Source organism: Protopterus annectens, chromosome 11.part0 (assembly GCF_019279795.1).
Source record: "Protopterus annectens isolate FY-2018-M chromosome 11.part0, PAN1.0, whole genome shotgun sequence".
NCBI classification, from domain to species: Eukaryota; Metazoa; Chordata; order Ceratodontiformes; family Protopteridae; genus Protopterus; species Protopterus annectens.
In genome coordinates this window covers 850,026,891-850,043,958 of record NC_056745.1, presented here as the reverse complement: position 1 = coordinate 850,043,958, position 17,068 = coordinate 850,026,891, and the positions used below count along the sequence as shown (strand labels likewise).

Sequence of the window (17,068 nt, the reverse complement as noted above, 5' to 3'; positions counted from 1 at the left end):
TATGCTTTTGTCATCTACATCTGAAGGAACTCATTTAGCTATAGATAATGATCTAAAGTACTGGTATCAGTTGATATCTGATAATAAAGTTAAAAATCTAGATTTCTTAAAACAAGAATTTGATCTAAGAGAAACTTGCTGGTTAGAGGTTCAGACCTTTAGACAACATCTCATTAATAAAATAGATATAATGTCTATAACTGTTAAAGAATCTATTCCAACACTGATTGATTACTTGATATTAAATTTACAACATAAAGTTTCTGATAAAGGTAAACTTTCATACATACATAAAGTTATCAGACAAGAAACTTTTTACAGTGTAGATTCATACTGGAATTATTTCACTTCTATTAATGGGGACCCACCAAATCAACAAGATAAACAATATATATTGGAATCTGCTTATAGAACTACGTCTTCCATTGTCTGGAGACTTTATACATGGAAATTTCTACATAGATCTTTTTATACACCTTTGATGATGAATAAAATAAATAATAAAGATAATCTATGTAAGAGATGTAATGTAGAAATTAATGCTGACTGGGCTCATATGTTTTATGACTGTATAAAATTGAAAGAATACTGGAAGTCAATTAATGAATTTTTGCAGGCTCTTTTACAGATAATTTCATTATTTCTAAATCTCTTATATTATTCAACACACCTGTACCTCAAAGTGTTAAAAAGGTTAAGCTTCCCTTGTTATGGTCTATTCTAGCAGTGGCTAGGAAAATAATAACTAGAAATTGGATTTCAGATACATCTCCTTCATTCAATGAATTTAAAAATGTTATGAATATAGTGTGCCATATGGAAATAAACACAATTAGGACTAGAACAAATAGAAAAACATCTTATTTTATTGTATGTGATAATTTACAAAATTTGTTAAAAAAAATTTAATTTCAATAGCATGGTATTTTAGTTTAATTAATTGATCTGATTGTAGTGGATGTCTTTGTAAATACTTTAGTTGTTTTGTTGAATATTATAATAATACCTATGTTTAATTACTTGTATAAAATTGTTATGATATTTCTCTTATATGTTAAAACAATAAACCTGTTTTGAAAAAAAATATATATATATCATTACATCATAGTAATTATTCAAAACAAACATGCACAAAAAGGTAAAATAAAGTAAAATGTGACTTCTCAGGTTTCAGATATACTTACAGTAACATTCTGGTACTGTACGAATGATTAGATGATTTCTAGGCAATGGCTGTGTTGTTATACAGCCAAATATTTGTCCTTTAGGACCCTTAAAGAAATTGAAAAAAAAACATGTATGAGATGCAAACAAAAGTGCCAGAGGGGGCAAGCTTAATAAACTAATCTGTAGGTATTCTTGCATTCTAATCAAGTTATTAAGTTAAATAAGCAAGATAGATTATGAACTGGAGCTAGCAGGCACATAGCATCCCCATGAAACACACAACCCTTGTAGAGAAGGTTTCTAATAAGAAATCTCTTATTTACACTTTAAATGGGGCAACTGAAAAAAAATAGACTAAATCAGTCCACCATCTCATTTCAGGTGTAAACTGCTGAGATAGGCTGACATGCATAAAATAATTAATTATCCCCATATCTAATGAGTTGACAGATGTATTTTATATTGGGATTCTTTACTATCTCCATGCTCAAACCTGGATGAGAAAACAAAGACAATAAGTGAATAGGGAGTTAAGATACATGGACTAGAGGTGTGCAGGATTAGAAGGAAAAAAAATTAGAAATGTCTGCTACTCTGATAACCATCTATAAATGTCTTCAACAGTGTATTAGCCATGATCTATTAAAGACAGCCTGCTATATTACTTCACATCGATACCTCCTTGCATCAATAAAATAAAAACACTACTACTGTCAGTGACTAAATAACAACAACAGCACACATTTTCAATAATATGCAATTTAAAATTCATTCATTCATTCATTCATTCATTCATTCATTCATTCCCTGATGTCAACTTTGCTTAATTTCAAGTCAAAGGAAAGTTGGAGCTTATCCTATGAATCAAGGTGCACAAAACAGTGAAACTATTGTTGCACAGGATACCACCTACTCCCAGCATCAGCACACATACAAATAAACAATCACTCTAAGCAGACTGAAGAATCAGCAGTTCAGCCGTAGCACATCCTTGGTATTGGATGGAGATTGCAGCACCCAAGCAACACCCATGCAGACACGGGTATATACAAGCTGCACAGAAGGCAACTCAGCCATTAACCAAACCGAAGAGCCTAGTGAAATAGCAATGTTAACCACCGTGCTACTATGACAATAACCTGTATTTAATAAAACTAGAATATTGTATTTTATGACAGCTGAATACTCTTGAATTATTTGGTCTTGCTTTCAGACAAGCCTAAACACCAACCCAGAAAAAAATATACCTAAGAAAGTTTTTTTTCCCATAGATGAGGGGAAAAAAGAAAGAAAAGTCTGAACTCCTCTCTACTATTCCACAAGCCACAGATATAGGCTGGTATCCATAGTCACTTGTGCAGATATAGGGTCATAGGTTCATAGGTTCATACTAGGCTATCTGCCCTAGGGCATTTATAAGCCTAGCCAGAGTGTGTTTGGCTTTTGCCACCCATTTTAAATTAATTTTGCTATGCCCTTTTTAGAGGTTAGTATACTGTGCCTCTGTCTAACAGTGACGCAGAAGTGATACCCAGGGTAAACCTACAATCTCCCATCCACTCATCAAGATTCCTCTTGAAGAGAGTCAATGAGGGACTCTGCCTAACCTGGACTGGGATTTTATTCCAGAGTGAAGGGAGCCTCTGGGTTACGAATCTGTCCCTCCAGCATGTCCTATTTATTTCAGTGCTGAGGTTCAAGTCTCTCGAGTGCATAGCTCGATGGGATTTGTATTTTCTGAGGTGCAGCATGTCCATTAATTCCAGGTTGGACATGGCTTTATACATCAGGCACAGATCGCCTCTGAGCAGGTGGTATGCCACTGAGTAGAGCTGGAGTTTCTTTAACCGGGCAGCATATGGCATCTGTTTGAGCCCTTTGATCCTCTTGGTGAGGTACTTTTGGGGTCTTTCCAGTTGCTGCAGGTGTCTGGTAAGGTACATCCCAAAAGGGGAATTGTACTCAATTATGGGCCTGATGAGGGATGAGTAAAGAGGCATGATGACCTCCCCTGATCTAGATGTGAATCCCTTCATGATTGCATGGGCTATATGAAATGATTTTCTAACCACTTTGGCCACGTGGTTGTCAAATGAGAGATTGCTATCAACTTGGGTCCCCAGGTCCCTAATTACTTCTTCTGTACTTAATGGATTACCACCTATGTGGTAATTTGTGGGCACTTTGTTTTTGCCAAAGGGGATGACTATACACTTTTTGACGTTTAGCTTGAGGCCATGGCTCTGGCACCAGTTGTCTGTTTCTATGAGGCCCTTTTGGAGGATGTTTGTGTTGGCTGGAGAGTCGATTATGGCATCCAGTTTGCAGTCATCTGTGAACTTGGTCAACCACAGTCCTTCCGTGTTGGCCTGTACCTCCAAAAAATATATACCGAACAAGAGAGGTCCCAGGACTGAGCCTTGTGGGACACCACTTGTAACTGGTTTGGAGTCTGACATGGCTCCAGCAATTCTAACCATGTGGGTTATGTCCTTGAGCCAGTTTGCAACCCATCTAGTGACATAGGGGTTTATATTTAAGCTGGTGAGCTTATCTATAATGCCAGAGTGGGGTATTGTATCGAAGGCTTTTGCGAGGTCCAGGTAGGCTGTGTGGACCACCTTCCCCTCGTCAATGGCCTTGGTGACTGTTTCAAAGAAATCGACCAGGTTTAAGAGTCAGGATCTGCCCTTAATAAAGCTGAACTGGGTAGGATCCAGTGTCTGTAGGTCCCCAATATCTTTATTTATGAGGTCCATGATGATCCTTTCCATAGCTTTGCAGACCAAGCTAGTCAAGCTTATGGGGCGATAGTTTCCAGGATCCGTTGAGGCACCACCTTTGTGGAGAGGGACCACTGTTGCTGTACGCCACTCTTTGGGTACATATCCTGTAGTAAGGCTGAGATTGAACAGTAGTTTTATGTTTGGGTTTAGCTCTTCTTAGAGTTCATGTAGGATGCAGCCCGGGACATCGTCTGGTCCCATTGATGCTGTGTTTTTTGCTTTGGAGAGGCGGCTCTTACCTGAGCATCTGAGATGTCAGGGGGGCAGCACTCTGCTGGGATAGATATTTGCCCTTTTGGTGGGGAGGGGGGGGGATGTTTGCGCTGAACCTGTCAGCTAGGATGTTGGCAATGTCTGTGGGTTCTGTGTATTTTTTGTCATTTCGGACTAATTCTGTGCATATCTGGGAATTCCCACCTAGGTTCCTAACATAACTAAAGAAAACCTTGTGATTATCCTTCGTGTCCTGTGCAATTTTTCTCTCGAAGCTGGCCTTAGAAGATTTTATGAGTGCCCGTAGTTTTTTTGCTAATACTGATCAGAGATGCCTTCCCATTTTGGGATTTTCCTCTATCATGTTGTAGCTTCCTCCTTTGATTGTATAGTTTGTTTATGGCTGGGGTCCACCAGACAGGACATCTGCCTTTGGAGGATTGGATCTTGGTTTTATTTGGGATTGCATGATCAATGCATTCCTGAAGGTGTTCATAGAATGTGTTTATAAAGGATTGGTCTGGGTCATATTTTCCGCAGGCCCAGGGGCTTTGAAGGATTCCACCTCAGTTTTGAGGAGTGTGAAATTTGCTTTAGAGAAGTTTTTCACTGTGGTTTTCTGGGCAGGGGGTGGGGTCGGGATGTGAATATCCAGTGAGATTAGTTTATGGTCTGATCTTACCAGTGAGGGATACACTTCTGGTCTGGAGCATAGTGTCCCCATGTTGGTGATGATCAGGTCCAGTATGTTTTCCCCTCTTGTGGTAGTGGTAACAAGTTGTTCCTTAGCATCTGAGTTTATAAATTCTAGGAACCTTTGGGCTAGGGTGTTGGAGCTAGAGTAATGCTCCCAGTCAATGTTTGGGTAGTTGAAGTCGCCCAATATAATGGTGTTTTGAGAGACCTTCATATTTTCCAGTGTTCTCAGGAAGGCCGAGTGGGGTTCCTGGGTTTGGGAGGGTGTTCTGTAGCAGGCTATAAACTAGAAGACAGTTTTACCCACTGTTAGTTGCACATGGATAGTCTCTGATGCTTCGTGTTATGCCACCAACCTGGAGGTGTGGGTATCTTTGACGAATATTGATACTCCCCCTCCTTTTGTGGTTTGGTCCAGGTTTTGGGGCCGAAAAGCATGGTATGAGGTATATCCTGGTAGTGCTGAGGTGCTCTCGGGAGCCTTGAACCAGGTTTCTGTTACTGCACAGATATCAATGTTCTCCATGCTAAGGAGAGTTTTGAGTGCGTGCATCTTGAGGTTTAGACTTCTGACATTGAGTAGCATTACTCTTAGTTTCTTATCCCTTGTGATACATATGGAGGTGGGTTGTCTTTTGAGCCTTGCCTAAAAGAGGCACTATGAGGGTAGCAAGAGCCTTTGCCAATATCCAAAAGCCCAGGGGTGACAGGTGCAAGCCGTCCCTAGCGAAGCATTGTGGCTTGTCGAGCATGTCATCCCAGGCTTACAGGCATTGGATACCCTTTGAATGACACCAATCCTTAAGCCAATTGTTGAAATTGATCATCTTGTCTTCATATTGTGGCATCATTCTTGGTGAGGGTAAGATGCTACTCAAGGTCAGGGTCATACCGTCCTGGGCTACATGCTCAGAGAGCTCCTCTATTTCAATTTTCATGTAGTCCAAAGTGGTACATCTCAGGTCATTCACACCAGCATGAAGAATGACTGAGTCATATTTGTACTTGCCTTGGAGTGACCTGAGTGCTTGTGTTATGAGGCGGATCCTAGCTCCCGACAGGCAGCTCACCGTGACCTTCTCCTTGTTCAACCTGGTGAGCGGGACGTCAGTGTGCCTAACGATAGAGTCACCTATTACAAGTGTATCAGGTGTGTTGTTTAGCCTTAAGGGCTGTGACTGTTTGGCACACTGGCTTTGTGAGCTATGTGTTGAATGTGTTTTGTTTTGGGGTAGCGGTTGCTTGGGTGTCTACTTTGGAGATCTCTGCTGCTTAGGCAGATTTTTATTTAGAGCCTCTGAGTATGTTTTTGTGTGTTTATGTGTTTGGTTTGCTGTCGTGGTAGGTCTATGTGAGACTGGAATTGTAGTGAGTATGGTTACGCCAGTACTGAGTTGAGAGAGCTTAGCCTCCAGTTTGGCTATATGGTTGCATCTCTCACATGTGTTGGAATTTGTTGGGAGGAGGAGAGAGTTGTCTGTGTACAGGAGGCAGTTGTGACATTGCCTCAAGATTCCCAGATTCACCAGCTGGACCGGAGAGGAGATTGACAACTGACCTTTGGACATGTTAGAATAGTATTGGGAATTCCTTTATAATTGAAAAAAAGGGCCAATGGGGAACAAGGTACTTAAGGGGAGTTTGTGAGGGTGTAGTGCTTTTATTTTTTTAGTGCTGACTTAAATAATTGCTTTAGTGAGCAAGTGCCAGGTAACTTAAATGCAATGTGTTACAGGTAACTTAAATGCAAAAAATGACAAACAGTAACTTTCTTTCAAGTGAGACAAGGAAATAAGTACAGTTAGCAATGCAGATATCACTAGGGATCCACAGAAGCACTGAAAAGCCACATTTTAGGTGGAATTAGCATTTCAGGGAAATAACAAGCAAACAAACAACAAGCATACAAACAAAGCTAGATTCAGCAGGCTTGGATCTAGTCTATGCTACAGCAAACAAGATGTACCAATTTCAGTAAGAAACAGTTCAAATATGCAGGCACTATAAGCCTTTAACCAGAAATTCCCAGCTCAGAAAAGCAGAGTCCAGCCTCTCCTCCCACAAGAGTGCAGACCATGAACCTTCTTAATGTAAAATAACTGGCCAGAAGCCCAAGTACTTAAACCAGAACTAATACAATTTTAGAATAACAGACACTGAGCCCTCAATCAGCAGTTCCCAACTTAGAAGGATGTAAGCTACCTGTTCTGCCACTACAGTGCAGACCACAAACCTTCTTAATGTAAAACAACTGGTCTGAAGCCCAAGTGCTTAAACTGAAAGGCTTAGAATGAGTTACATCAAGCAGTAATAAATACAATTGAGTACTTTTAAGATAGGGGTATTCCTGGCACTTGCAAATAAACATAATAAAGACAAGATTCATAAAGGCCATTTACACTAATGTCAAAGGCCTTAAAAATAATGATATGAAATTGAGAAATATCATAAAGAGTAGTATTCTAATGAGGTGCTTTTATAATTCTGATTCAATATCCCTTCTGTAGGCACATCCGTTGTTAAAAGTGAAGCTTTGCCTTTAATATTGCACTTGCAGTCTGTGAACTTGCCCCCAGTCATCCCTTAAGTAGTTTGCTTAAGTATGCACAAATGCTTCCCTGGCACACAAATTAATTATTTCTCCCAGCAACCCCTTCATTAGTTTGTCTTAAGTACACAGAAGCACTAAAATGACACAATAAATTATGTTGCCCAGCAATCATTTCAGCAGTTCATGTATGCACAAGCATTTCTTTGACACACAAATGAATTATTTCTCTAAGCAATCCCTTCAGAAGTAGGTCCAGGTATGCACAAGCACCTAAATGAAACATTTCCCCCATGTGACCCCTTCAGTAACATGTCCTAGTATGCACAAGCACCTAAATGAAACATTTCCCCCATGTGACCCCTTCAGTAACATGTCCTAGTATGCACAAGCACCTAAATGAAACATTTACTCAAGCAACCCTATCAATAAAATGTCTTAGCACGCATAAACAACAGTATGAAATAATTCACCAAGTGACAACTTCAGTAAGATTTCCTAGTATACAGAAGCACCAAAACGAAAAATTCCCCCAAGTGACTGCTTCGGTAAAATTCCTTAGTATGCTCAAAAAAAAAATGAAACATTTACTTAAGCAACTCCTTTGTAAAATGTCCTTGTATTCACAAGAACCAAAATGAAACATTTACCCAAGCAATCCCTTCAGAAAAATATTCAGGTATGCCCAAGCATCAACCAATCTTCCCTTCCATCTCTGTATTCTCCTGGAAAAGTGCTGCTGAGTGACATAAGTTTAGGGCTCTTTACATGCTTAGTATGGAAATGAGCTCATTATAGATTCATGTCTATGAATCATACTCAGTACATATACATGTAAAGCCCCTAAACAGCATTGTAGTTGTTCCCTATTTATACATTAAGCATGTTACACTTTTACTATAAGGGGCATGTTTACACTTCTTTTGCATGTAGGTATTTATGCTGAAAGTTTGGGATTTGCATATCCACATAGTTCTGCTCTTTGTGAATCATCACTATGAAAATGCAAAGCCCTGGACTATGAATACCACCCATAAATCCATGCATCTTCATGAGACTGTGGCACTTAACAAAACTGCCAAGTGACAATGCAGATAATAACTCAGCATAACGTTCTCAGAAAAATGTTTCTGGTTAAGTCATTTGTATAAAAGAAAAGTCAGTATAATAAGCAAGCTTTGCACTGCAGTTCAAATAGCCTTAATACAGGTCAGTCTCTGTTTTGTAGGAATGCACGCACTACTATTTTCACTGCTGAATGAAAACTAACACAATCAACCATTACTTAAGGATTTGCATTCAGTTATTTGTCAATTTGTGTTATATAAATTGATAGTTTCAAAAGAATCTATTCTGGTTTGCTGTATTCAGTCAAGAAAACAAAACAGATTTCAAAATATTGTTACATAATACATCCTAAAAAATTAAAGTTATCCACCAGAGTGTGAAGTTAACTGTTGTAAACAATCTCTGGTTTACATGAACCCTCTTCAGAATTATTGTTTTTTTATTTTATCCCAAAAAAAATGTATAAACTGCTATGTATTCAGGACGTTGATGACAGCTTTCCATCATCAGCTCTAACCTGAAGAGGAACGAATGGCAAGAAGGTGCGATAACTGGCAGGCAGTGTGGATAAAGCAGATGTATAAAAAAGACAATACATGTTTGCTCTAATACATACGTTAGTTGTATAAAACAATAACCTTTAGACCCTAAATTTAATGGAACCATATTGGAGATGTTATACAGATGCAGACTACCATATGACCTGGGTGATGACTGCAGGAGGACTAAACATAGAGCAGGAGATAGCCACCACACTTGAACCTTATAATACCTGTCATGTGTGCATGTAGGAATATATACACCATGCATACTCCCTGTGTCTTGCTGCACTTATAGAATGGACATTTATATATTTTTACAGTAAAAAATTATATTTAATGGCTTATGTATCATAATTAGACATTCTGTAGTGTATTTAATAAACAAATGTCAAATAAAATAAATAAATACATTTTAATGTAAAACTGTTCCTACCGACATCTTAACTAATTGCTTATTGTCAGGTTAATAAGTCTTGAAGTGTGCAGAATGCTTGCATAAAATTTTCAGGGTAGACATCTAAGTCACCCTACCGTCAAATCTGTTTAGTGTTATGCAGTTCCATTTATAAACTTGTGCCAACCCCAGTGAGTTCTCGCAGACAAGGAGTCTTAAATATCCGAAGCATAGTGCTTCACAAACATGTGTGCTCTTTTTCAGATGACACAGCTTTAAAACTATTCAGAAGGATAATCAGTGTGGTGGCAATTAGCAAGAAATAGAAAAAAACATACTTTTAAGTGGTAATGTTCTTCCATGCATAGTTTCTCTTAAATTGGTTCAATTGATAACATGCTTGTCACCTTTATTTAATTGTGTTTCTATGTTATATATTGTTCTATGTTATATACTATTAATTTTTGTCTGTATCTTCCTGTTTTAATATGCACGTTACATAAACAATGTTTTTGTGTTGTGCATTATATCTTCACATTTTCTACTTGTGCCAGGCAAGCCTGGTAAAGGTTTCAACTGTATTTAAGAGTGTGTATGTCTTTGGCATGTGTGTTATTGTCAAAATGGCTTAGTTATTAAAACTACTTTTATTTTTCTTACTTAGACTACATATTTTCAAATATATATATATATATATATATATATATATATATATATATATATATATATATATATATATATATACCTGTAATCTTGAACTGACAAGGTCTCAAAAGTCAAAAATGTGGAATGCCTACAGTTAGTGGGGCTTGGATTTATTGGTCTGAATGCACCCATAATATATAATAATATAATGTATATATACATATATATATATATATATATATATATATATATATATAGAGAGAGAGAGAGAGAGAACAAATACACTGCACACAAAAGGGGAAATACGAACTATTACAAAACAAACTTCATAACAAATTAGCTAAGCAAAATAAACATAAAGAACAAGTGTATTTGAGCGCTTTCATTCTTTAATTGTAAGAACTTCATCAGAAATGAGAAAACTGAAAAGTACACCAATAAATACAGTAAAAACTGTCAGTCACACTTAAAATGTGAAATCAAGTGCCCAGCAAGGAATCCCACCCGATACGAAAACCTTGTTTGTTTCCAAAAAGCTAATACAAAATTAAAGGTCCTGAGATTTATATAATACACTGGGAAAACCTAGTGTGTGTTGCATTTTATTTTTTTTGTTTTGGATCAAGTATCACCATTTTTTGGTGATTATAATACTCTTCTTGGGGTAATTGAACTAAACTGGCAGTTGCTCTTACATGTGGAGTTTCCGCCTGGCTTGAATGAAAACCTTAAACTTAACCCCCGTATACTGTAAGACTTTTAGCTTTTCTCTCCACCAAGCATCACTTCCATTTGAACAGACAGTTTATTTTTTTTACTTACTAGTTGAAATACAACTAAAGTCTTTATACTTTGCTGAATTCCTTGCATGATATTTGTTTTCGTTTTTTAAAGTGAGATTTTCATTTTTTTAAAGTTTCATTATTTAAAGTGTAATTAATTTTTTACTGTATTTATTGGAGTTTACTTATTCCTTGATGGTGAGTTTTCACCTGGCTTTAATGACAGCCTTAACATTATCTGTTCCTTGAGGTGGTGTAGGTGAACCAGTCCCATCCCCTTCCATAAGGCTATTAAGCTCTTCCACTCCCCTAAACTTCACTCCCTCCTGACCAGATAGCTCCTTTAAATTTGTATTAGCTTTTTGGAAACAAACAAGGTTTTTGTACTGGGTGGCATTCCTTGCTGGACATTTGATTTCATGTTTTACGTGTGATCGACAGTTTTTACTGTATTTATTGGTGTACTTTTCAATTTTCTCTTTCTTCCAAATAAATAATGAAACCTCTCAAATAAACTTGTTCTGCATGTTTCTTTTGCCTAGCTAATTTGTTATGAAGTTTGTTTTGTAATAATATATGTGTATATTTATATATATATATATATATATATATATATATACACACACACACATACACATATATAGCTACACACATATACAAATATATACAAATATATATGTGTGTGTGTGTGTGTGTGTGTGTGTTGTGCATATATCTACACACACACACACACACACACACACACACACACACACACACACACACACACACACACACACACACACACACACACACACACACACCCATGCACACACTAAATTTCGATGCTCACATGATCGACAACAAAAGGTAAGCTTTGCAAATGTTGACGTGCTACTAAATATGTACTGAGTAAAAATATCTGCTCATGAAAAACAATATTAAAAAAAAAAAAATATATATATATATATATATATATATATATATATATATGTGTGTGTGTGTATATGCCCATATATACATACACTGACTCTGAGATCAGACAATATCCAGAGGAAAAAGCATTTTTCCCTACCCAGGGACTGTCAGTCTTGCACACCTGTTGACCATCTATGTAGTTGACCAAATTTTGTAGCTTAAACAGATATCATCCAAAGGGGGGAATTCATCAATATTAATTTCCCCTGTATATCTATCTCTTCATATATATAGAGAAATGGATTTTCGGCGATTTGGACCCTATGTCAGGAATTTTCGGTGAAAGGGATTTTTGGTGAAATGTTATAGACCCATCTCTCTCTCTCTCTCTCTAGATGTGTATATATATATATATATATATATATATATATATACACACACACACACACACACTCACACACAGACACACACACACACACACACACACACACACACACACACACACACATATATATATATATATATATATATATATATATATATATATATATGGGTCTATGTTCATTTATCGAATTTGCACTATGTCAAATCACATTTACTCAAGCACACTTTGTTGAATGCACACAGCATCGAAATATCAAACCAAGGAATCTCATATTATCGAAAGTGAACTTAGCAGTTAGCAGATGTAGACACACACCCCAGTATAACCATAAACAAGTGTAACATTACACAACAAACTTAATTCCAGAAAATACAAACATTCATGCTCTGTGCTCAGATAAATAAAGTCACCAATCATTTCCAAAGTAATTTATTACTCTAATTTACATCTTTAACAAGTGTGTGATCGCTGTAACATACTGCAAATTAGAGTATTCTTCCCCGTGACTGAAAATCACATTCACAGATTAATAAATTCCTATTCTTTGGAGAAGGACAAGCTGTACACATTCTCAACCGTATCTCTTCAACACGATATTGTTCTCTTACAATAACAAGTACAGTGTGAATATCTCACACATGCTTACCAGTTAAGCATTTAAAATGATGCTGCCAAGCCTCAATAGTATTTTGGATCCTTGACAAAAATAAATCATTAAGTACTGAAATATTCCAGAATTGCAGAGGAAATAAGGGAGGAAATCTTATCCTATTACTAGATCTAGTTGAAAATGACCATGGTTTACCCAGTAAGGCGGAAATGTACTCTTCAGTTCCTGAAACATTGTGAGTATGTCATTCTCTGGTAAAACCGCTACAGCAGCCAATTTTTTAATACAAATTTGAAATGACAGATCAGTATTATACAACGAAGCAAGACCTAAACTTTGTACTTTCCTCCAAATATTTTTCCTGAAATGAAAGAAACATCCCTTACGTATGACATTACTAACATTCATCCTTATGCTCTTTATAGCAGCAACTTCGAAATCACAAAGCAAATAATGTACTTCACATGTTAATTCATGTTCCTCTATCAAAGAAAATACACAATGCCACATGTAATTGTAACCTTTGAAACTCTTTTTTGTCATCAAACAGAAGACTAAGGGAACAGTCTTTCTATATACACCATACTGTTTTAAAGCATGAATTGTGTATACTTGACGGCACACTGTTCCTCTAACAAAGTATGTGCCGTCCATTAACCACATATCAGATTGTGTTAAATCCTTCAAATTAGTTGTAGTGGTAAACAAAAGCACAACGTTTTCATTACTTTTATCTTTCATCCTTTTGTAAATAAATGAACCTTCTTTCAATGCATAATCACTCACATCTACGCTTAATAATGTTAGACCCGCTTTCGTAGGTTTACCTTTACATTTCAAGCGAGCCCTTCTAACTTGTTATAGAAGCGCATGTCTGCTAGGGAGGCTAGGCACGTATTCCAAAGAAGTTGATGCAATTGCATCATCAACTATGATGCAAGGGGAGTCTCGAGACAAAGTAGCTCTCTGTTTCAAATTTAAACAGACTGAATACTTCTCAACCTGTAGAGGATCCCCTCCGTGATCATGTTCAACAGACTTTAGAAGCTCCTGTCCTGAAGTTACACAAGCAGTTATAGCTCGACCCTTGCACTTATCTGTCAGTTTTCGAGTGCAACACCAATAGTTCTTTACTTTAGTTGATTTTTCTAAATGATAGCTATAGCCGTCTAAGACGAGAATCTTTTTACCTCTCTGAGATAATGTAATCTCATACACTTGGCCAAGTACTCCTGGGAGCAGTACTCCTGGGGGCAGTAACTCTACATTTTGAGTTTGGGTACAATGTACAAAGTTTTGAATTTAAACTACTTTATATAGTCTTTTCAAGCTGTATGATAGGACATGTGCTTTGTCGATCATTTAAGTTGAGTTGGTTTGTTTTTTAGATGCTGTATGTGTTCGACAAGTGTGCTCGAGTAAATGGGATTCGAGACATACGTGCCAAGCCATGAATTAATTTCCTGTTCTCTATCCCGTTGTCCATGTTACACTTTAATTGGTTTAGGAAGGAACTCTGCTTCACATGGACGGGGAGCCTGTTCCACAGATTAGGTAGTCCCTGAGATAGAGAGATAGATAGATAGATAGATAGATAGATAGATAGATAGATAGATAGATAGATAGATAGATAGATAGATAGATAGATAGATACTTGTCTATCCAGCAGGTTCAATTTATATCACAGGCAAGGTTTAAATCTTTAAAACTGGTAATTCTGGTGCTGTTTGTTTTGCTGATATGCAGAAGGTCCATCAGAGTGGGGTCTGACAATGCCCTATATGCCAGCATAGATCTCCCCTCAACAGCCTGTAGGAGACAGAATACAGGAATAGGGTCTTGAGGCAGTCTGCATAGGACTTTTTACTTACGCTTTGTTTTCTTTTAGGGAGAAACCTCTGTGGACATTCCATTTGTCAGATATGCCTGGTTAGGTACATACCAAAGGGGGCATTGTACTCAATGATAGGTCTGATGAATGCCAAATGTAGAAGAACAATGACTTTCTTGCACCTAGATTCCATACCGTTGTATATAAGTTGCTAAACATAGAATAAATTTTCACTACTATACACACATGATGGTCAAAGGCTAGATTACCGTCTATGTGTGTTTCTAAGTCCCTGACTACTGGGTCACTTCTAAGGGATGAGTTGTCAATATGATAGTTACCAGGGGTGGATAACTTCTTGAAAGATACTATTATGCATTTCTTGGCATTTAATTTTATTCCATGCCTCTGACACCAGTTGTTTGTCTGTGGCAGCCCTTCCTGGAGATTATTTGTGTCAGTGTGGGATTCAATGACAGCTCCTAATTTGCAATCATCTGCAAATGTATTCTTCGAGAGACCATTGACATTGGCTTTGACTTCAGAGAAGTAAATGCCAAAAAGGAGTGTCCAAGGACTGATGCCTGAGGGAATCCATTGTGACCAGCCTCTTTGTAGAGGTGAACTCCCCACTTTTAACTTCCTGGGTCCTGTCTGTGAGTCAGTTGGCTATCCACTGGGTGACATACGGGTCTGTACTTAACCACTTGGGTTTGTCAACAATGCCTGAGTGGAGTGGAGTATTGTGTCAAATACCTTGGTCAGGTCAAAGTAGGCAGTGTGAACCATTTTGCCCTCTTCCATTGCTTTGGTAACCTTCTCAAAGACATCCACCAGGTTGAGTAGACATGACCTGCCCTCGATGAAATCAACCTGTGTTGGGTCCAGTGTCTGGAGGTTTACTATATTATTATTGATCATCTCCATGATAATTCTTTCTATGGCTTGGCATATGAAACTAGTGAGACTTATGGGTCTGTAGTTTCCAGGGTCTGTAGATGGCCCACCTTTGTGCAGAGGGATGATTGCTGTTGTTCTCCATTCATGAGGCTTGAAGCCTGTTTGTAGGCTACAGTTATATAGCAATTCCAGAGGGTCTCCTAGGTCATGTGTCATGCTATTTGGAAGGCATCCCATGATATTGTCTGGGCCCACTGATGTAGTATTCTTGGCTTTAAAGAGAGCATTAAGGACTTGTTCCCTAGTGATAACAGGGGGAATTATAATTGATGGTATGTCCTGAGGAAAGGTTGATGGGCAGGGGTAAAGTTGGAGCTGAATTTGCCAGATAATAAGTTAACTATATCTTCTGGGTCAGTATAGGTCCTTTTACAATGAGCTCTGCACACAATTGTGCATTGCCTTTGAGGTTGTGGAAATAGCTAAAGAATGCCTTGTGGTTGTTCTTAGCCTGGGAGCACAGATTTACCACAATTTTGGATTTGGTGAACTTTATTTGCCTCTAAGTTGTTTGTTTAGTTTGATGAGAGTGCTTTTATCCTGTTTGGGTGATGCACCTTCTAATTTTTGCTATGATTTTCTTCCTCCTGTTTTGCAACCTAATGATTTTGTGATTCCACCAGGGTAGCTTGTTTTCTGAGTTAGTTCTGTACTTATACATGGTGGGTGCAGCTGCATCTGTGTAACTATTAACATGCTTGCATAAGGTTTCTGTGAACAGTTTTGCATAGGCAACAGTGTTCTTAGGGTATACTGGGGCTTGAAATATTGCCAGATTATCATTTAATAGCAGGAAGTTAGCCTTAGAATAGTTCCTGAATATTCCAGTGTTAGCCGGGGATCCAGCTTTTATTTTTACTTAAAAGGAGACCATTTTATGGTCTGACCTTACCAGTGAAGCCTCATGAATGGAGAACAACAACAATCATCCCTCTGCACAAAGGTGGGCCATTCTAGGGGATGTGCAGCATTCTTCCATATTAGTAAGGACCAGATGCAGTATGGCTGCATCCCTTGTTGGTGTACTGACAATCTGGTCAAGGGAGTTTGTGTTTACAAAATCCAGGAATCTTAGTGCCTGTACATTTGGTGTCATGTAGGATTTCCATTTAATACAGGGGTAATTAAATTACCCATGAATATGGTATTGGGTTGGATGGTGAGTGTTTCCAATAAGTTTAAATATATGGTATGGTTTTCCTGGGTCACAAGTGCATTATCCTGTTTGACCAGCCTTGAGGTGTATATAGTTTTGATGTAAAGCAAGGCATCACTATCTTTAGTCCCTGTCTGTGTATAGTTGATATAAATGTGTGAAAGGCATTATAACTTTGCACTGTCAGTATGCTTTCCATGGCTTTAAACCATGTCTAAGTGACCACACACACTTCAGTATTCTCTAGGCTGAAGAGAGCTTCTAGGGTGTGGAGTTTTGTTTAGACTCATAGCATTGAGCATTAATACCTTTAGATTTTCCTGGTTTTGACTTGCTATGTTGGAAGTACTTTCAGTTTGGCATTGCCTAAAAAAGGCACCATGGGGAA

At 37.7% G+C, this 17,068-nt stretch overlaps 1 protein-coding gene across 1 annotated transcript in view; it reads right to left on the bottom strand.

The window, feature by feature from the left end:
• LOC122815004 (oxysterol-binding protein-related protein 8-like) overlaps positions 1-17,068 on the bottom strand; it is a 210,538-nt gene that overhangs the window by 166,458 nt on the left and 27,012 nt on the right. Inside the window, exon 3 of the mRNA XM_044087257.1 lies at positions 1,185-1,272. Within this exon, the coding sequence (XP_043943192.1) occupies positions 1,185-1,272 (88 nt within the window). The remainder of the gene's footprint in view (positions 1-1,184; positions 1,273-17,068) is intronic.